Source organism: Suricata suricatta, chromosome X (assembly GCF_006229205.1).
Source record: "Suricata suricatta isolate VVHF042 chromosome X, meerkat_22Aug2017_6uvM2_HiC, whole genome shotgun sequence".
Taxonomy (NCBI): Eukaryota; Metazoa; Chordata; class Mammalia; order Carnivora; family Herpestidae; genus Suricata; species Suricata suricatta.
In genome coordinates, this window is record NC_043717.1 from 56,315,818 (window position 1) to 56,338,037 (window position 22,220).

At 36.3% G+C, this 22,220-nt stretch overlaps 1 protein-coding gene and 1 non-coding gene across 6 annotated transcripts in view; both read right to left on the reverse strand.

Moving 5' to 3' along the window:
- Positions 1–22,220, reverse strand: part of ATRX (ATRX chromatin remodeler) — a 275,833-nt gene that overhangs the window by 233,865 nt on the left and 19,748 nt on the right. For all 5 annotated transcript variants that reach the window (XM_029929461.1, XM_029929463.1, XM_029929459.1 and 2 more), the window contains one exon: positions 9,231–9,343. In XM_029929461.1, coding sequence (XP_029785321.1) covers positions 9,231–9,343 — 113 coding nt within the window. The remainder of the gene's footprint in view (positions 1–9,230; positions 9,344–22,220) is intronic.
- On the reverse strand, positions 2,834–2,938 carry LOC115284523. Its single transcript, XR_003905269.1, has one exon. It is a non-coding gene; the product is annotated as a small nucleolar RNA U13 (small nucleolar RNA).

Here is a 22,220-nt window from a genome sequence, read left to right on the forward strand (position 1 = left end):
TAGATCATTCAAACAAAAACATCAGAAAGTAAGCAATGGCTTTAAAGGACACATTGGACCAGATGAATCTAATAGGTATGTTCGAAACATTCCATCCTAAAACTGCAGAATAAAGATTCTTTTCATATACACATAGAACATTCCCCACAACAGATCATGTGTTAGGCCACAGAACAAGTTTCAAAAACATCAAAAAGATGGGACGCCTGGGCAGCTCAGTCAGCTGAGTGTCTGCTTATTGATTTCAGCTCAGGTCATGATCTCACAGTTCATGGGCTCAAGCCCAGTGTCATGTTCTGTGCTATCAGCACAGAGCCTACTTGAGGTTCTCTCTCTCCTCCTCTCTCTGCTCCTCCCTCACTAGTGTTCTCTCCCTCTCAAAATAAATAAGTAAACTTAAAAAAAAAGACGAAAGTCATACCATGCATCTTTTCCAACCATAACACTCGGAAACTAGAAATCATCCACACACACAAACAATCTGGAGAACACATAAATACATGGAGATTAAATAACATGCTAATAAACAATAAGTGAGTCAACCAAGAAAGTAAAGAGGAAATAAAAACAAATGTAAATAAATGAAAATATAAACAAAATGGTCCAAAATCTTTCACATACAGCAAAAGATGTTCCAAGAGGGAAGTTTATGGCAAACAGGCATACATCAAGAGGTAAGAAAAATCTCAAATAAACTTATACCTAGTGGAGCTAGAAAAAGAATAACAAGTGAAACTCAAAACCAGTAAAAGGAAGAAAATAAAAATAAGAGCAGAAACAAACAAAATAGACACTAAAAAAAAAATTACAGATCAATGAAATCAAGAGCTGGTTGTATGAAAAGATTAACAAAATTGATATACCTTTATCCAGACTCATCAAAAAATAAGAGAGAACTCAAACAAAATTAGAAATGAAAAGAGGAGAAATAAAAAGCAAATGCACAGAAATACAAAGGATTATATGAGAATATTATTAAAAAGTATATGCCAACAAGTTCGATAACCCAGAAGAAATGAACAAATTCCTAGAAACATATAACCTCCCAAAATTGAGTCAGGAAAAGTAAAATTGAATTTGAGAAGACCGATTACCAGCAATAAGTTTGAATATGTATTTAAAAAACAACTAACAAAAAATAGTCCAGGACCAGATGATGTCACAAGTGAATTCTACCAAACCTTTAAAAAAAATAAAAATAAAGAGTTTAATACCAGGCCACCTGGGTGGCTCAGCGACTTAAACGTGACTCCTGATTTTGGCTTAGGTCATGAACTTGCAGTTTTGTGAGTTAGAGCCCTGTGTCGGACTCTTTGCTAATAGTGCGGAGCCTGCTTGAAATTATCTCTTTCCCTCTCTTTCTGCCCCACCCCTGTTAGTTCCTCTTTCTCAAAATAAATTTAAAATAATTTTTAAGGGGCACCAGAGTGGCTCTGCCAGCTGAGCATCTGACTTTACTTCAGGTCATGATCTCATTGTTCCTGAGTTCGAGCCCCAAGTCAGGCTCTCTGCTGACAGCGTGGAGCCCAATTCAGTTCCTGTCTCCCTCTCTCTGCCCTTCCCCAACTCGTGCTTTCTCTAGGTCTCAAAAATAAATAAAACCAACAAAAAAATTTTTTCAAGAGTTTAATACCTATACTTCCCAAATTATTCCAATAACTAAGAGAGGAAAGAAAGCTTGCAATTTCATTCTATGAGACTAGTGTAACTCTGATACCAAAACCAGATAAAGACTCCACTAAAAAAAAGAACTAATAAAGGCCAATATCCCTGATGAACACAGGATGTAAAATTCCTCAACAAAATATAAGCAAACTGAATCCCAATAATACATTAAAAAATCATTTACCATGATCAGGCAGGATCTATGCCTGGGATGCAAGTGTGGCCCAATATTCACAAATCAATTAACATGATACATCACATTCACAACAGAAAGGATAAAAAAACATCTTATAATTTCAAAATATGCAAAAAAGTCTAATGAAGTACATCCATTCATGACAAAAATCCTCAACAAAGCAGCTTTAGAGGGAACACACCTCAAAATAACAAAAGCCATTTATGAAAAACCCACAGCTAACATCATCTTTTTTTTAATGTTTATTTACTTTTGAGAGAGAGAGAGACACACACACACAGTGTGAGTGGAGAAGGGGCAGAGAGAAGGGAGGAGACGCAGAATCTGAGGCAAGCTCCAGGCTCTGAGCTGTCAGCACAGAGCCCGACGCAGGGCTCAAATCCACGAACTGTGAGATCATGACCTGAGCCGAAGTCAGATGCTTAACCGACTGAGCCACCCAGGCACCCCTGCTAACATCATCCTTAATGGAGAAAGAACTGGGAGCTTCTTCCCTAAGGTCAGAAATAAGACAAGGATGTCCTGCACTTTTATTAAACATAGTACTAGAAGTCCTAGCCTCAGCAATCCAACAACAAAAAGAAAGAAAAGACACCCAAACTGCTAGGAAGAAATAAAATTTTTAATAGCACGATATGATACTATATAGAGGAAACCCTAAAGACTCAACAAAAAAGTACTAGAACCGATATAAGAATTCAGTAAAGTCACAGGATACAAAATCAGTGTACAGAAATCTGTTACATTTCTATACACTAATAATGAAGTACAAGAAAAAAGATTAAGAAAATAATCCCATTGACAATTTTACCAAAAACAAGAAGATACCTAGGAGTAAACCTAAACAAAGAGGTAAAAGATCTGTACTCTGAAAACTATAGAACACTTATGAAACAAGCTGAAGAGGACACAAATGGAAAAACATTCCACGTGCATGGAATGGAAACAAATATTGTTTTTTCCCCAAGTTGACATCAGATGGGTAATGTGCCAAGGTGGTAACAAAGGTTTAGGGGAGGCACGTGTCATACAATGGCGTGAACACCCAATCATCATGCTTATGAACTACAAAAGGATTCAGAACAAATATCATTAAAATGTCTATGCTACTCAAAGCAATCTATACATATAATGCAATCCCAGTCAAAATACCAAGAGCATTTTTCATAGAACTAGAAAGTACATTCCTAAAATTTATATGGAACCACAGAAGTCCCTGAATAACCAAGCAACCTTGAAAAAAAAACAAAACTGGAGGTATCACAATCTGATAAAGATATGCTACAAAGCTATAGTAATCAAACACAGTGTAGTACTGCCCCAAAAACAAACACATAGATCAATGGAATAAGACAGAAAGCCCAAAAATAAATCCAAGATTATATGGTTGATTAATTTTCAAATAAAGGAGGTAAGAATATGCAATGAGAAAGACAGTCTCTTCAAAAAATGGTGTTGGAAAAACTGGACACCTACATGCAGAAGAATTAAATAATTAAACTGGTACACTTTCTGATACCATGAACAGAAAAAAACTCAAAATGGATTAAAGACCCAAATGTGAGACCTGAAACTATAAAATTCCTAGAAGAGAGCACAGGCAGTAATTTCTCTGACATCCACCGTAACAACATTTTTCTAGATATGTCTTTCGAGGCAGCACAGGAAACAAAAGCAAAACTAAACTATTGGGACTACATCAAAATAAAATGCTTCTGTACAGCAAAGAAAACAATCAATAAAACTAAAAGCCAACCTACTGAATAAGAGAAGACATTTGAAAATGACATATTCAATAAAGAGTTAATACACAAAATATATAAAGAACGTGGCACCTGGGTCTCAGTTGGTTAAGCATATGACTTCGGCTCATGTCATGATCTCACAGATCAAGATTTCGAGCCCCATGTGGGGCTCTGTGCTGACAGCTCAGAGCCTGAAGTCTGCTTCGGATTCTGCCTCCCTTTCTCTCTGCCTCTCCCTTTCTCCCTCCTCCCATCTCTCAAAAATAAATAAAACATTAAAAATGTTTTCTAAAAACATTCAATAAAATGTCTTTTAAAACATTTTTAATGTTTATGTATTTGAGAGAGAAAGAGAAAGAATGAGCAGGGGAGAGGCAGAAAGAGAGGGAGGCAGAATCGGAAGAAGGCCCTACAACATCATTCATCATCAGGGAAATGCAAATTAAAACCACAATGAGAGATCACCTCACACCTGTCAGAATGGCTGAAATTTAAAACATAAGAAACCACAAGTGTTTACTAGGATATGAAGAAAAAGGAACCCTTGCACACTGTTGGTAGAAATGCAAACTGGTGCAACCACTGTGGAAAACCATATAGAGGTTCCTCAAATACTAATAATACAATTAGCATTCAATCCAGTAGTTCCACTACTGGTTATATACCCCCCAAAATACAAAAACACTAACTTGATGGGGTGCCTGGGTGGCTCAGTCGGTTAAGCGGCCGGCTTCGGCTCAGGTCATGATCTCACAGTTCGTGGGTTCGAGCCCCGCATTGGGCTCTGTGCTAACAGCTAGCTCAGAGCCTGGAGCCTGTTTCAGATTCTGCGTCTCCCTCTCTCTCTGACCCTCCCCTGCTTGTGCTGTCTCTCTCTGTCTCTCAAAAATAAAAGACATTTAAAAAAACCCACTAACTTGAAAAGATATGCACATACCTATGTTTACTGGAGTATTATTTACAATACCCAATATATGGAAGCAACCCACATGTCCATCAATAGATGAATGGATAAAGACAATGTGGTATGTATATACAATGGAATATTACTCAGCCATAAAAAAGAATGGAATCTTACCATTTGCAAAAACATGGATGGATCTAGAGGGTATAGTATTAAGCAAAATAATTCAGAGAAAGACAAATACCATATAATTTCACTCACAGGTGTAACTGAAGAAAGAAAAAAGTGACAAATGACTCTTAAATATAGAGAATAAACTGGTGTTTACCAGAGGAAGAGATGGGTAGATGAAGTAAAGGGGACTAAGAGTACTCTTAATGTCTAGAATTATGGGATCACTATATTGTACACCTGAAAATAATATAAAATTGTATGTTAATTATGTTGGAATTTAAAAATTAATTAAAAAATAAAAATGTCACAACCAATTTATGAAACTATAACACATATATCCACTTTCTCTGTGAAAGGGCCTGGAAGCAAAGACGTCCTGGTGGCAACAAGAACACTGTATAACCAGATCTTGGTTTCTAAACACAGTATCTCTCTAAAAGGAATCAGAACTCCTTGGAGAAATAACTGCTTCCTGGGTTAGGAAAAGGACAGTGCAAAGTAAATATTCAACATCTCATGAGGGCAAAAAGTAATGAAGTGCTCTAGGATGAGGATTTGTCAAAGGATCAGGAGGAGCCATACAGAAGGGGCTCCCACTGGCCAACAGTGATACAAAAGAGCACTGAAATAAATAATGATAGGGGCACCTGGGTGGCTCAGTAGGTTATGTGTCTCACTTCAGCTCAAGTCATGATCTCATAGTTCATGAGTTTGAGCCCCCCCATCAGGCTCTGTGCTGATAGCTTACAGCCTCAAACCTGCTTCTGATCCTGTATCTCCCTCTCTCTGTCCCTTCCTTACTCATGCTCTCTCTCTCTTTCTCAAAAATAAATATTTAAAAAAATTTTAGTGATAAATTATTCTTGGCAAAGAAAGAATACTACTATATACTAATATAATCAAATGAAGAGAGAACACCATGTCAAGCCCTCCGTTATCATAATATACCAACTAAAACATAGAAGTATAGATTATCAGCATATGGAACTCATCAAAGTAATATATCATTAGCCAAGATTGATGCATGGATACTGTAGTATGCAGAATTTCCACAAATGGCCCCCAAAATTTCATGCCCCATAATCTCCAGAAGCTATGAATGTGAGGAAATGCTATTTCCATGACTGTGCTATATAGAATGGCACACTTGACCTTAAGAATTGGAAGGAGAGTTGAAAGGGATTTGGCTAGTCTAATCACATGAGTCCATAACAGAGGGTAAAATTCTCGATGGTGGCAGAATTGATAGAAGAAGCAAGCAAAAAGAGAAAGATACAAATCATGAGAAAGACTCAACATGCTGTTGTTACCTTTGAATATGGAGGGGGTAACGTGAGAAGAAATACAAATAGCCTTAAGAAGCTGAGAGGATTCTGGCCAACAATTACCAAGAAATGGGAACCTCAGATATAAAACCACAAGGACTTGAATTCTGCCAACAACCTGAGTGAACACAGAAATGGATTTTTCCACAGAGCCTTGAAAAAGGAATACAGAGGGGCGCCTGGGTGACTCAGTCAGTTAAGTGTCCGGCTTCAGCTCAGGTCACGATCTCATGGTTCGTGGGTTCGAGCCCCGCATTGGGCTCTGTGCTGACAGCTAGCTCAGAGCCTGGAGCCTGTTTCAGATTCCCTTTCTCTCTGACCCTCCCCTACTCGGGCTATCTCTCAAAAATAAATTAAAAAAAAGAAAGAAAAAGGAATACAGTCTTTATTTTTTTAAGTTTATTTACCTTGAGAGAGACAGAGACACAGCATGTGAGCCAGGAGTGGGCAGAAAGAGGGATTGAGAGAAAGAATCCCAACCAGACTCTGAACTATTAGCGCAAAGCTCAATGCAGGGCTCAAACTCACAAACCGTGAGATGGCGACCAGAGCTAAAACAGTTGGATATTCAACCAACTGAGCCACCCAGGCACCCCAGAAAGGAACATTGTCTTTTTTTCTAAATTTTTTTAATGTTTATTTATTGTTGAAGGAGAGACAGTGTGAGCGGGGGAGGGGCAGAGAGGGAGAGCAACAGTCTAAAGTTTTTTGTGGGTTTTTTTTATTTTTAGATGAGAGAGAAGAAAGGAACATAGTCTTAATGACACTTTTCACTTTAGCCTTGTGATAACCTGAGCAGAGACCAGAAAAGCTCAGTGGACTCCTGACCTACAGAAATGTGAAATAATACATTTGGATTATTGTAAGCTGCCATGTTTGTGTTAATTTGCAATAGAAAACACAAAAATTAACTTTTGATGATGAAAAAAAATACCTAGTTTCACAGTAATCTCCTACAAATTACTTATTAGTTACAAAGGAAAAAATCCTAAATTTATACTAGATTAATCTAGCAAATCAACCATAACAAAGTAACCTAAGTTAGCATCACCAATAAAAGAAAAAAATTACTGGGGCCCCTGGGTGGCTTATCTGGTTAAGTATCTGACTTCATCTCAGGTCATGATCTCACAGTTCGTGGATTTAAGTCCTGCATCAGGCTCTGGGCTGTCAGCCCAGAGCCTGCAGCCTGCTTCAGATTCTGTGTCTCATCTCTCTCTGCCCCTTCCCCTCTTATGCATAGTTTCTGTTTTTCTGCACCCCCCCTCTTTCTCTCAAAAATAAATAGGGGCGCCTGGGTGGCCCAGTCTGTTAAGCATCCAACTTCGGCTCAGGTCACAATCTCGCAGTCCATGAAATCATGACCCGCATTGGGCTCTGTGCTGACAGCTCAGAGCCTGGAGCCTGCTTCAGATTCTATGCTTCCCTCTCTTTCTGTCCCTCACCCACTTATACTCTGTCTTGCTCTGTCAGTCTCTCAAAAAATGAATAAATGTAAAAAAAATATATAAATGAATACATACATTTTTTAAAAAGTGTTATAAAAAGAAAAAAATTAAAGGGGCACATGGGTAGCTCAGTTGGTTAAGCATCTCACTCTTGATTTCAGCTCAGGTCATCATGGTGCATGGATTCAATCCCTGAGTCGGGCTCTATGATGCCAGTGGAGAGCCTGCTTGGGATTCTCTGTCTCCCTCTCTACCCCTCCCTCACTTGTTCTCTATCTCTCAAAAATGAATAAAAACTTTAAAAAAGAAAAAATTGCATCACATGTCTTGTGAGATGATATACTGACAACAACACAACACCACTTACATAGTAACCCTGAGGAAAAAAATAAATAACCTGAATCTACCTTTTCAGGCATATTCACATCCAGGGTCACCAATATAAAATAGACCTATACGTTTCAAAATTGTCATGGTTCTAAAAGAGCAATGTTTAGATTTGAAAAGACTAAAGAGACAACTATATGCAATATGTTATCTTCAAGTGCATCTTGACCTGAAAGGAACAATTTATCTACAAAAACACTGTTGGGGTAATTGTTGAATTAAGAACAGGGATTATAGATTAGATAACACTACATATTTAGTTTTATGCACCTACTTACCTTTCTCATTATTAATTACTTCCTGTATTTTGGTGTTGCCATTTCAAATTATTTTCCTTCTGATTAAAAAAAAGCCTCTAGTATTTCACTTCGTGTAGGTCTACTGGCATGGAGCTCTCACTTTTTTTCTATATTAATTCCACCTTCAGTTTTGAAAGACATTTTCACTGAATATAGAGTACCAAGATGTCGATTATTTTAATTTGGTACTTTAAAGAAATAACTTCATTGTCTTGTAGCTTCTATCATTCATGTATGCTATCACTGTTTTTGCTATTCCCTTTGAAAGCAATGAATTTGTTCCTCTGTCTGCTTCTAAGTTTTTCTCGGTTTTTGTCCTTTAGGAGTTTAATTTTCTCCCCTTTTAGAACTCTAATTACATATATGGTTAACTTCTCACTGTGGTCTACCTCTTTTATACTTTTTGTACCTATTTTATCTGTGGTGCACATGCATGTATGTGTGTGCGCGCGCACGCGTGCGTATTCAGCTCTTCTATATGTAGCTACCCATGAAAACCTCAAAATAAGTGATCATCACATAGTAACAAGATACTTTTAAAAAGGAGAAAAGGTGGTAGAAAGAAGCTGTTAAGTTTTATTTATTTTAAAAAATGCACCAATTCTACTCAAAGAAGTTATCAAACAACATAAAAATTTAACTCATAATACACAAACTGCTAAGATAATAGATTTCTATATTGTTCCTGTCTTTTCTAATACTACCTATTTTTCAAAGTGACATTTATCACCCACTCCAGAAGACACCTCCATTATACATAAAACCATAAGTACATCCTTCTCTAAGCACCTGTAACCATACAACCTAAATTTTACTTCTCTAAATTCAATCTCCACTATCAGAAGCATCTGGGTGGCTCAACTCTTGATTTCTGCTCAGGTCATGGGATCGAGCCCTGTGTCAACAAAGAGCCCCCTTAGGATTCATTCATAGTCTCTCTCTCACACTCAAATAAAATAATTCTCTAATAAAAGATATTAGCTAAATATTAGATACATAAGAGCTATTAAAGCTTTTGCTAGCTTCTCCCTCCCAAAAATAAATGGAAAATAGACTAGAAGATATTGCATATTAGTTTTCAATTTACCTGTGCTTTGGTTCATCACAAGTCTTGGAGGAGAACTTGTTTCTTCAGATTCTTCTGATGAGTGTGCCAGGAAGTCATGAAGCTTCTGCACCAATGTATTCAACTTGCTTTCACTATCAAAACAAAAAATTTAAAAAACTTCTTTAATTAACCTGTCATGTGTTTAATCAAATGTAAAGGTCTAAGAAACTGAAAACATATCTATAAGTTGCCTGAAAGAATGCATACTCAATATAAAAGTTAAAGAAAATGAATGTTCATTATTTCACTAAGGATTTGAAAATATGAGTAACCTAGCTTACTTTATTATACTTACCCAGGATCAAAATGTAATTTAAGGAAAAGGCTGATGAGATTTTGCTCTACATCATTTAAAATAATAACTGATTAATGTATCAAATATATTTAATAAACACTCCCTGGAAAGCCTCTACAGTGTTTTTTTTTTTATTGTTTATCACTCTATCCTCTGTTTGTCACTCTATCATAATTGTATAAATGACATAAAGATGAGTAAAATTTAAAACAGGACTTAGAAGAACTCAAAGATTCCCAGGGAAATATTTATGCAGCTAAAGTGTTACAGCATATCGTGGTAAGTTATATAATAGGTACATCTGTAAAAGTTAAAAGCTTAAAAAATGCATAGAAATAAACATGTACCCCATTTGTAATATGTTTTCCTAAACTTAAAGATTAAAACTCACATCAGTGAAATTCAAAATTTTTGTGCATTAAAAGATACCATCAAGAAGGTGAACAGCATACAACTAAAGAAAACTATTTTCAAATCATATATCCGAAAAGATATTAATATCCTTTTTATATAATAGATATCCTTTAATAAAACAATATATACACTTTAAATGGATTTTTATGCTTTTAACAATGAATTTTTAAAACTAAACAATAAGAAAGAAAAGACCCAATATAAAAATGAGCAAAGGACTTAGATATATATTTCTCTAAAGAAGATATACAAAGGGCCAGTAAACACATGAAAAATGCAGGGGCACCTGGGTGGCTCAGTCAGTTAAGTGACCAACTTTGTCTGAGGTCATGATATCGAGATTTGTGGGTTCGAGCCCTGCCATCAGACTTTGTGCTGACAGCTTGGAGGTTAGAGCCCGCTTTGGATTCTGTGTCTCCCTCTCTCTCTGCCCCTCCCCTGCTCATTCTCATTCTCTCACTCTCTCTCTCTCTCTCTCTCTCAAAAATAAAACATTTAAAAAGCACATGAAAAATGCTCAAGATTATTAGTTATTAGGACAGTGCATTGGGCAGCTGGATGACTCAGTAGGTTTAGCATCCAACTCTTGACTTTGGCTCAGCTCATGATCTCATAATTTGTGTGATCAAGCCCCACATCTGGGTCTGCATTGACAGCATAGAGCCTGCTCGGGATTCTCGTCCTCTCTCTATGCCCCTCACCTACACATGCACACACACACACACTCTCTCTAATAAATATTTTCTTCAAAAAAAAGGAAAAAGCAAATCAAAGGCACAATAAGATACCACTCATTAGGGTGGATATAATAATTTTTAAAATGAAAAATAAGAGTTGGCAAGTGTGTAGAGAAATTGGAACCCAAATACATTACTGATAGAGATGTAAAATAGTACAGTCACTACAAAAAAATTTAGTGGTAACTCAAAAAGTTAAACATAAAGTTACCAAATGATTCAGTAATTCCATTCCTGGATATATATTCATCTAAGAGAATAAAATCATATGCCCACATAAAAAATACTATACACAAATGTTCACGGCAGCAATATTCATAATAGCCAATAAAAAAGGAGAAAGCACCTGAATGTCCACCAACTGCTAAACAATGGATTTTATATCCCAATAAAAAGGAATGAAATATTCAACCATGCTAAAGCATGATCATTGGAAACATTATGCTAAAAACGGCAAATGCAAAATGCCAAATATTGTATTTATAAATATAAAATGTCCAATATAGGCAGCTCTATAAAGACATTAAGATTTGTTACTGCCAGGGCACTGAGGAAGTAGGGTATTGGGAGGTACGTGCTATTTGGGGGTGGGGCAGTAAAATCTTCTAGAATTACAAAGTGTGAAAGTTGCACAATACTATAAATTTGCTAGAAAAAAAACACTTATTATAAGTTAAATTGATTTAAATAGTGAATTTATGTGAATTTTCTCAATAAAAATTGCAAAGAATTTTTCTCAATGAAAATTGCACAGAAAGGAAGAAATTCACAAATCTATTTATATATTTACATAAAAGTAATATTTGTGCATACACTTCTAAAAATCCATAACCAAAATTTTAAAGGCAAACTAACTTGAAAATAAGGGGATAAAAACATCCTCATTAGGTTTTTTAAAAATGCTAAATTCCTAGTAGATAAGTGAATAAAAACAATTTTTTAAAAAGGAATACAACTGATTAACAAAAAATTGGGAGAAAAAGCACTACAACTTCCCTAATAATCAACGGAATGAAAATTAAAACACTGTGAATCAAGTATAGCTCTGTTAGTCCTTCCTGGGCCAGATACTACCACCATTTAAGCAGTGCACTGGGCCCACCCAAGTCCAGTACCCCCTCTGCATCATTTTCCTATGTTTGGTTAAAGATAACCCAGGATATTAAGGAAAAGAAAGAGAAATGAGATATAACAACAGACATAACTGCATTGAGAGACTCTGGGCAGGACTTCGATTCTTTTGTTTCAATGACACACATAAACTTGACTCTAGAAGAAAGGTACCAAGAGTGTATGATTTCTACTTTTTCCCATAACCTTGCTTTGGAAAACGGTTAAATGTACGAAAAATTATCAAGTTACTACTCAGCGTCCTTAATCTTAAATTAGAAAATGGAACCAGAACAAAAGATACTATGTGTCAACCCACAGCATATGGAATTACTTGTAACCAAAATTCAAAAATAAGAATGAATAATATCATTCTATATCTTGTCATATCAACAGACTACAAAAGAGGAAAAAATTATTCTTTAGAAAGGACTACCGCAAATCAGCAAAATAATGATTTTCTCATTCATTCCAACCACAAAGCCAGCTATCACATGAATCCATGCTGTAGCTGGCCAAGCTAAGGACTGTGGATAAATCAGCGCTACCATTAATATTAGTACTACCACATGTAAAAAAAATTAAAACAACTGAATACAATCAGTAAAACTTAATCCATTTGTGAAGGATAGCACTTTTAGACATAAACATGTTTGTCTTATATTATAAATTAAGAAAACCAGTGGTAAAAAAAAATTGGATACTTAAAATTTTTTGCTCATTCATTTGAAAAATCTTCTCTTTTTGAGGGGGGCTGTGATTTTTGCAAATACCTAAATGTCATTTAGATTCAAATATGGTGAATTATCAGATTGGACAAAATTACTCTTTGCCAAAATCTGAAGTATTCCTTAACATTTATTTCCTTGCATGACTTCTACATTGGTTACAAAAGTAGAGTTCTCAAAATGTCCTCAGGAATAACATAATCATACCAGTATGGCCTACCTAGAAGGCATATAGAAGGCATACAGAAGATCTGATATCAGCTTTAAAAATCTGCCTCATTTCTAGAATCACACTTCTTTTTATTTTTTTATGTTTATTCATTTTTGAGAGAAACAGACTGAGAGCAGGGGAAGAGGAGGGGTAGAGAGAGAGGGAGACACAGAATCCGAAGCAGGCTCCAGGCTCTGAGCTATCAGCACAGAGCCGGATGTGGGCTGTGAGATCATGACCTGAGCCAAAATCAAGAGTAGATGCTTAACCAACTGAGCCATCCACAACGCCCCTGGAAACAATATTTTAAACATAACAAACCAACTATTTAAAATGTGACACTTATCAATATTTTTTTAAGCTTCCTAAGGCAAAAAACTACATACATTAATTTATTAGATTTATAACTGTGAACTATCACAAATGATATCTGTACTAAATCCAGACATGACTGTCATTCTCTTCATCCCTCTGCCAAAATGTGAAGCTGACTCAACCAGTACTATGTATGTTACTTAACAGTAGGCCCTACTCCTTAAAACCATCCTTTTAAGAGTGGTTAAAAATCTCCATTGAGAAAGAATGTGTTCTGCCTTCATGCTCACAGTTACACAAATACAACACTGGCTTGTTGCAGATGATCTGCAAAAACTGACCTGCCTATCTGCCAGTGGATCATGAAAACTTTAATTACAACTGTAAGCTAACCATAAATGAATGACTAGATTTCAGACAAATTTTGAGTCCTGATGTCAGTATTTTTAACTATAGGCTGTGTTTTTTCCCTTGAATGTGTTACTAATTTTTTCCCATGAGTAACTGTGGAATTACAAAAATTTTATGTGTACTCTTTTGTACTTTTATTTTGGAGATGTTGTACTTCTATTTTGGAGACGTATATGCATAGAGGAACTAGCCATTTTTTAATTAAATTTTTCATTTTGAGATAAATGGAGACCGACATGCAGTTTGAAGAAAGATCCTGTATATTCATTACCCAGTTTGCAACAATAGTAATGTATTAAAAAAACATTTTTCACATTTAATCCATTCATCTATCTGTTCCCATAGATGGGCTGCTGTGTTTAAGACACAGCCATGGACCACAAAGTCTCTAAAATGTGATAATATGACGATGGCTGAGATATTGACCAAAATCGTTTTTTAATGGATAAAAGAATGGTAAACAATTTAAATTTTTTGTTCACTTCATGACTATTGAAAATAGCATATTATCCAAACTGGAAAAAGTTAAATTATTTCTGTTCACAGATGGCATCTTATATGTAGAAAATCTTAAAGTGACTCCTGGGTAGCTCAATCTGTTGACCATCTACTCTTGATTTTGGTTCAGGTCATGATCCCAGGGGTCATGGGATCAAGCCCCACATTGGGCTCCAGGCTGAGTGTGGAGCCTACTTAAGGTGGATCCTTATTAAGATTTTCTTTCTCTCTCTCTCTTCCTCTCTCTCTCTCTCTCCCTCTCCCCCTGCAACTCACACGCTCCCCTCCCTCCCAAAAAAATTCAAAATTCAAGATATCACAAAAATTCTGAGACAGTTAATAAACAAATTCAGTAGTGTTAAAGGATACAAAAATCAACCACAAAAACTAGTTGCATTTCTATACAACAATGAACAGTCCAAAAAGGAAGTTAAGAAAACAATTCCATTCACAATATCATTAGAAACAATTAAATATCTTGGAATAAATTTAACCAAAGAAGCAAAAGACTTAAACATTGAAACCTGCAAAACAGCAATGTTTTAATTGCTGAAATTGAAGATACAAATAAATGGAAATATGCCCTGTTTTTATGAGTTAGAAAAAGTTAACATAACAATACTACACTATACTAAAAGGTAAAATGACAATATTACACAAATGACCTAGAAATTCATTTCAACCCCTATCAAAATCCCAACAGCATGTTTTACCAAAATAGAAAAAGCCATCCTAAAATTCATGGGGAAGCTCCAGGAATCCCAAATAACCAAAATAATCATGAAAAAACAAAACTGGAGAACTCACACTGCTGATTTCAAAACTAACTACAGTACTAAAATACTTGAAATAGGACAGTATTGACATAAGGACAAACTTATAGACCAATGAAACAGAAAAACCAAATCCCTTATGTGCATATGGTCAATTGATTTTCATCAATTGTGTCAAAGTCATTCCATGGAGAAAGGGTAGTGCTTTCAATAAACAGTGCTGGAAAAATGGGATATCCACATGCCAAAGAATAAAGCTGGACCCTTACCTGATATAATAAAAATTAACATAAAAGGCAACAAAGAACTGAACATACTAGCTAAAACTATTAAATTACTCAAAACGCAGGAAAGAAATCTTCGTGACACTGGATGTGGAGATTACTTGAGTATGACACCAAAAGTACAATGCAACAGTAGAAAAAAATAATCTGAATTTCACCAAAATGAAAAACTTCTGTGCTTCAAAGGACACTATAAAGAGAGTGGAAAGACAACCCACAGATTATGAAAAAAGTATTTCCAAATCATATATCTGAAGTGGTATTGATATTGACAGTATTATATAAGAAACTCCCAGAACTCAACAGAAAAACAAATTTTAGAAAGTCAAAGGTCTTAAATAGATATTTTTCCAGGGAAGATGTACAAATATCCAATAAGCACATGAAAAAAGGCTTTACAACACTAATCTTTAGGGAAAACAAATCAAAACCAAAATGAGATCCCTTTTCACACCTACTTATATTACAAAAAAAATGGGGAAAAATGAGTGCTGATAAGAATGTGGAGCTATTAGAACCCTGTGTATATTGCTGGTAGGAATATCAAATGGTGCACCCACTGCAGAAAAACAATATGGTAATACTTCAAAAAGTTAAATATAGAACTACCATATGATCCAGCAATTAAACCTCTAAGTATAAGTTGGAAATCAAACAGATATTTGCACACAAATGTTCATATCAGCATTATTTACAATGGCCAAAACCCATCAAAAATAAGTGAATGGAAAAATAAAATGCAGTAGACACATGGAATAAAAGGAATGATATTCCCTAAAAAGAAATTAAATTCTGATACATGCTGCAACATAAATGAATTTTTAAAACATACTAAATGACCTCTTATAGTGTCCCATGCCACAGCGAAGGTGGCCCTGAACCATGGCCTGGCCTCCGTGCCGTAGGCTGCAGGCACTGAAGTGGGTCGCACACTGAAAGAAAAGGAAAAAAAAAAAAAGAAAAGGAAAAAAAAATACTAAATGAGCACTCCAGACACAACAAAAGGAAAAATATTATGTAATTTCACTTGGTTGATGTTCCTAAAAAAGTCAAATTCATAGAGACAGAAAGCAGAATAGAGGGCTGGAAAAAGGAGGGAATGCATAGTTATTGTTGAATGGGCACAGTTTCTGTTTTGAAAACGATGAAAAAATTCTGTAAATGGGGAATGATGATGGTTGTACAAGAATGCCAATATGTACCTAAACCCACTGAACCATACACTTAAAAATAGTAAAATTAAAATATTTTTAAAAACATTTTTAATGTTTATTTTTGAAAGACCGAGAGACAGAGCATGAGAAGGGGAGGGGCAAAAAGAGACAGAGACACAGAATCCTAAGCAGGCTCCAGGCTCTGAGCTGTCAGCACAGAGCCCAATGTGGGGCTTGAACTCACAATCCATGAGATCATGATCTGAGCCAAAGTTGGATGCCTAACCAACTGAGCCCAGGTGCCCCTAAAATGGTAAATATTTTAAAAGATATTTGATTTTGTCAGGTAAATATTATAAAACAGAGTTGGTGTTGCGCCTGGCCCCTAAAGATATGAAGAATGTACAAACTGCAGCACTGTTTACTAGAGAAAATTGGGAAATAACCAAAATAATTATTCACAAAAAAATGGATAGATATGTTCACATAAAAGAATACTATATAGCAGTTAAATGAATGAACTAAAGCCAACATGAGTCAATATAAAGAGACTAAAAATGGTTCAAATGGAACTTCAGCTTTATCTACAAAATTCTAATAATTTAAAATTCTGAAAGAAATACAATAAAATTTTAATTCCCACATTCATTAATAATAAAAAAAGTCATCTTCACATATTAGCCCATAAAACAATCCCCAACAAATTCAAAAAGACTGAAGTCATACCATGCATATTTTCTAACTACAATGCTATGAAACTAGAAGTCAACCTGAAAAAAATCTGTAAAGATCACATTTACAAGGAGGTGAAAAAACATGCTACATTGCAGGACACCTGTGTGGCTCAGTTGGTTAAGCATCTGACTCTTGATTTCAGTTCAGGTCATGATCTCATTGTCATGAGACTGAGCCTCGTGTCAGGCTCTGTGCTGAACATGGAGCTTCCTTAAGATTCTCTCTCTCTCCCTCTGTCCCTCCAGCACATGTGCCTCTCCCTCCCAGCTCGATTGCTCACTCTTTCTCTTTCCTTCTCAAAAACAAAGTATACGGAAATGAATGAAACTGAAAATACAATGGCTCAAATCTTCTAGGAGGAAGCAAAAGCAGTTCTAAAAGCATATAGCAAAACAGGCATACCTCAAGAAGCAAGAATCTCAAATAAATAATCTAAATTTACAACTAAAGGAGCTGGGAAAACAAAAGTGAAAACCAGCAGTAGGAAAATAATAAAAATGAAAGCAGAAATAAATGATATAGAAACTAAAAAAAAAAAAAAAACAATAGAAAAGACTAATGAAACCAGGAGCTGGTTCTCTGAAAAGATAAACAAAATTGATAAGTCTCTAGCCAGACTTATCAAGAAAAAGAGAGAAAGGACTCAAATTAATAAAATGACAAATGAGAGATGGAAAATAACATAGAAATACAAACAATAAGAGAATATTATGAAAAAGTATATGCCAAAAAATTGGACAACCTACAGAAATGGATAAATTCCTGGAAACATGAATTATGAAAGCTGAAACAGGAAGAAATAGAATATTGGAACAGAATAATAATCAGCAAAGAAATTGAATCAGTAATTAAAAAAACTCTTAAGAAACCCAAGTCTAGGACCAAATGGCTTTATAGACGATTCTATCAAATATTTAAAAGACTTAATACCTGGTTCTCTCAAACTATTCTAAAAGGTAGAAAAGATAGGAAAACATCCAAACTCATTCTATGAGACCAGCATTGCCCTGATACTAAAACAAGATAAAGATACCACTAAAGAAGATAGCCATAAGTCAAAATCCCTGATGAACACAGATGCAAACATTCTCAACAAAATACCAGCAAACCGAATCCAACAGTATGTTAAGAAAAAAATCATTCACCATGATTAAGTGGGACTATTCCTGGGATACAAGTGTGGTTCAATATTCAAAAATCAATCAACATGATACATCACATCAATAAGAGAAAAGATAAAAAGCATATGATAATTTCAAATGATGCAGAAAAAGCATCTGAGAAAGTACAACATTCACTTATGACAAAAACCCTCAATAAGTAAATTTAGAAAGACTATAGCTCAACATAATAAGGACCACATATGAAAAACTACAGCTAATATAATCCATTAATTTTAATGTTTATTTATTTTTGAGAGAGAGAGAGTATGTGTGTGAGCAGGGAGGGGCAGAGAGAGAGGGAGACACAGAATCCGAAGCAGGCTCCAGACTCCAAGCTGTTGGCACAGAGCCCAACACAGGGCTTGAACTCACAAACCCTGAGATCATGACTTGAGCCAAAGCTGGACACTGGAACTGAGCCACCCAGGTCCCCCTAATATTATCCATAATGGAAAAAAACTGAGAGCTTTTGTCTCTAAGTTCAGGAACAAGACAAGGATGTCTAGTCTCACTACTTTTTTTAAAAAATGTTCTTATTTATTTTTGAGAGAACATGAGTAGGGGAGGGGCAGAGAAGGGGAGACAGGATATCCACAGTGGGCTCCCCATTGACAGGAGCGAGCCTAATGTGGAGCTCGAACTCATGAATTGTGAGATTATGACCTGAGTGAAAGACGCTCAACTGACTGGGCCACCCAAGCACCCCCACTCTCCCTCTTTTTATTCAACATAGTACTGGAAATCCTAACCACTGCAATCAGACAACAGATGTAAAAGGCATACAAATAGACAAGAAATAGTAAAGCTTCCACTATTTGTAGACGACATCATGCTACATACAGAAAACTTGAAAGACGTCATAAAAAATTTCTCGCACTGATACAAGAATTCAGTCAAGTCACAGGATACAAAATCAACATATAGAAATCTGTTGCACTTCTATACACCGATAATAAAGCATGAGAAAGAAAAATCAAAGAATCAATCCCATTTACAACTATGCCAAAAATAAGACACCTAGTAATAAACCTAGCCAATGAGGTGAAAGACCTGTATTCTGAAAACTGCAGAACACTGATGAAAGAAATTGAAGAAAATACAAAGAAATGAGAAAACATTCTATGCTCATGGGTTAGAAGAACAAATGTTGCTAAAATGTCTATGTTACCCAAAACAATCTACACATTTAATGCAATCCCTACCAAAATACCAACAGTTTTGATTTTTAAAACCAAATCTTTATTTTTTTTTTGGAAGTTCTGCCCAGTGTGGGGCTTGAACTATTGACCTTGAGATCAAGATTCTCATGCTCCACTGACTGAGCCAATCAAGCAATCCAACAGCATTTTTTCACATAACTGGAACAAACAATCCTAAAATGTGTATGGAACCACAGAAGTCCTTGAAGAGCAAAAGCAATCTTGAAAAATAAAACCAAAGCTGGAGGTATCACAGTTCCAGACTATGAATTATATTACAAAGCTATAGTTCTCAAAACAGTACAGTACTGAAAAAAACAGACACATACATGAATAGAACAGAATAAAAACCCCAAAATAAACCCATAACTGTATGGTCAATTTTCAATAAAGCAAGAAATAACATCCAATGGGAAAACAATAGTCTCCTCAACAAATGGTTTGGGAAAACCTGTCAGATACACGCAAAAGGATTAAAGCAGACCACTTTCATATACTACACACAAAAATAATTTCAAAATGGATTAAAGAACTATACCAGAAACAGGAAACCATAAAAATCTATAAGAAAGCAGAGATAGGAAAGTCTCAGACATCAGCTTTAGCAATATCTTTCTAGATATGTCTCCTGAGGCAATGATAACAAAAGTAAAAATAAACTACTGGGCTTCATCAAAATAAAAAAGCTTTTGCACATCAAAAGAAACCATCAACAAAACTAAAAGGATGCAGCACTTAGGTAGCTCAGTCACTTAAGCATCTTGACTCTATATTTCAGCTCAGGTCATGATCTCATGGTTCCTGAGACCAAGCTCTGTGTAGGGGTGTGTGCTGAGAATACAGAGCAGGCTTGGATTCTCTCTCTCCATCTCTTCTCTCTGCCCCTCCCCCACTCAAGCTCACATGCACATGTGCTCTCTCTCCCTCTCACTCTCAAAATAAACATTCTTTTAAAAATCTAAAAGGCAACCGAAGGAGTGATAGAAGACATTTGCAAATGACACATCTGATAAAGGGTTAGTATCCAATATATATAAAGATTTTTTACAATACCTGAAACCAAATAATCCAATTAGAAAATGGGCAAAAGACATGAACAGACATCTCTCCAAAGAAAACATTTACATGGCCAACAGTCAAAAGAAACAATGTTAGGGGCACCTGGGTGGCTCAGCTGCTTAAGTATCCATCTCTTGGTTTCAGCTCAGGTCATAATCTTATGAGTTCCAGCCTCACGTCAGTCTCGGCGCTAACACTGGAATTCTCACCCTCTCTTTCCCTCCCCACACATCTCAACCCCCACCCCAAAACAAATAAAAATTTTTTAAAGATGCTCAACAACACTCATCATCAGAGAAATGCAAACCAAAACTATAAGTCGGAGAAAGACAAATACCACTGGATTTTAGTCATATGTGAAATTAAAGAAATGAAACAAACAAGCAAATGGAAAAAAAGAGAAAAATTAAGAAACATACTCCTAACTACAGAGAAGAAACTGATGGTTACCAGTGGAGAGGTTCATGGGAAGATAGATTAAACAGGGGATCAGGATTGAGGAAAGCACTTGTGATGAGCACTTATGTGGAAATTTAGGGGGCCATTTGTAAAGTTTGTTTGTTTACTTATTTACTTATTTATTTAGAGAGAAAAGAACGACAGCAGGGGAGTGACAGCAAGAAAAGGAAAGAATGAGAGAATCCCAAGCAGGCTCCTCACTGTTAGCACAGAGCCTGGCAGAGGACCAAACTCATGACACATGAGATCATGAACTGAGCCAAAATCAAGAGTCAGACACTTAAACAACTGAGCCATCCAGGTGCCCCACGGAATTGCTGAATCGAATTTTACACCCGAAACTAAGATAACACTATATGCTAACTAATTAGAATTAAAATAACAACTTCAGGAGGAGGCAAGATGACAGAGAAAAAGGGAGCTCTATAAACTTCGTCCGCCCCATCTATTGAACTGAAAAGGACATTACTTTTATCTGCAAGAGTGGAAAAAGAAAATATAGACTCCAGAAAGAAGACAACCTCACAGGTGCCTGAGTGAGTGAGTGCGAAGTAGGGAGATTGGAAAATGGGCCCAGCCCGAGAGGGGCAGGAGAACTGGGAGCCCCAGTCCAACATAGGGAAAGTACGCAGAGCCCCTGAGAGAAAAAGGGAAGAGAAAGAGAAACTGAACACACTCATAGTACTGTCTCTAGAGAAGAGATAAATAACGTTTAACTAGGATGGAGAGAAAAACTCTCACTCCATATATAACCGCTGGGCAGCTCAAATCACTGCTGGCACCAGAAAAAAAGCCCCCACCCCTAAGCAATCCAGGCAGGGATGTGGCAGCAGGGGCGGTTGCGGGGGCACGCACTTCGCCTCTTACAGCGCACCTCGCCTCCAGGAGCGGCAGCGAAATTCCTGGCTGGCGCCAAAAGACTGCTCCCTCACCTTACAAGATCCCAGAGATGAAGCCAGCCGCCAAAGCAAGTACATCTCATCTGTGATACCATTAAAGTGCATGGACTAAGATTCTGAAGCGAGGAGGGCCGGGAAAATACAGAGATCAGACTCATAAAGGTGGCGTGCAGCACTTAGTTCCAGCAGAGCTTAGGACACCGCCATGCTACTCTCTGCAACCACCAAGGCGGGGTCTCCCAGAGTAGCCCCTGAAAACCTACTACACCAAACCATGCCTATCCGCTAGGGAGAGCTGCTAATTTTTTTGTACTTATTTTTTATTATTATTACCTTTTTTTTGCTTTTTTTTATTTTTATTCCTGATTTTTTTTCCTTTCCCCCTTTTTTTCTCTTGCCATCAAGACACATTCTCCCTTATCTCATCCTTACCTGTCCTTTCAACTGCTTATCCGCTTTTAGATTGTCCATTGTCCTTTGTTGTCTCTGCCCCACTCTATTTTTCATTTCCCTTCTCTTCTTTTC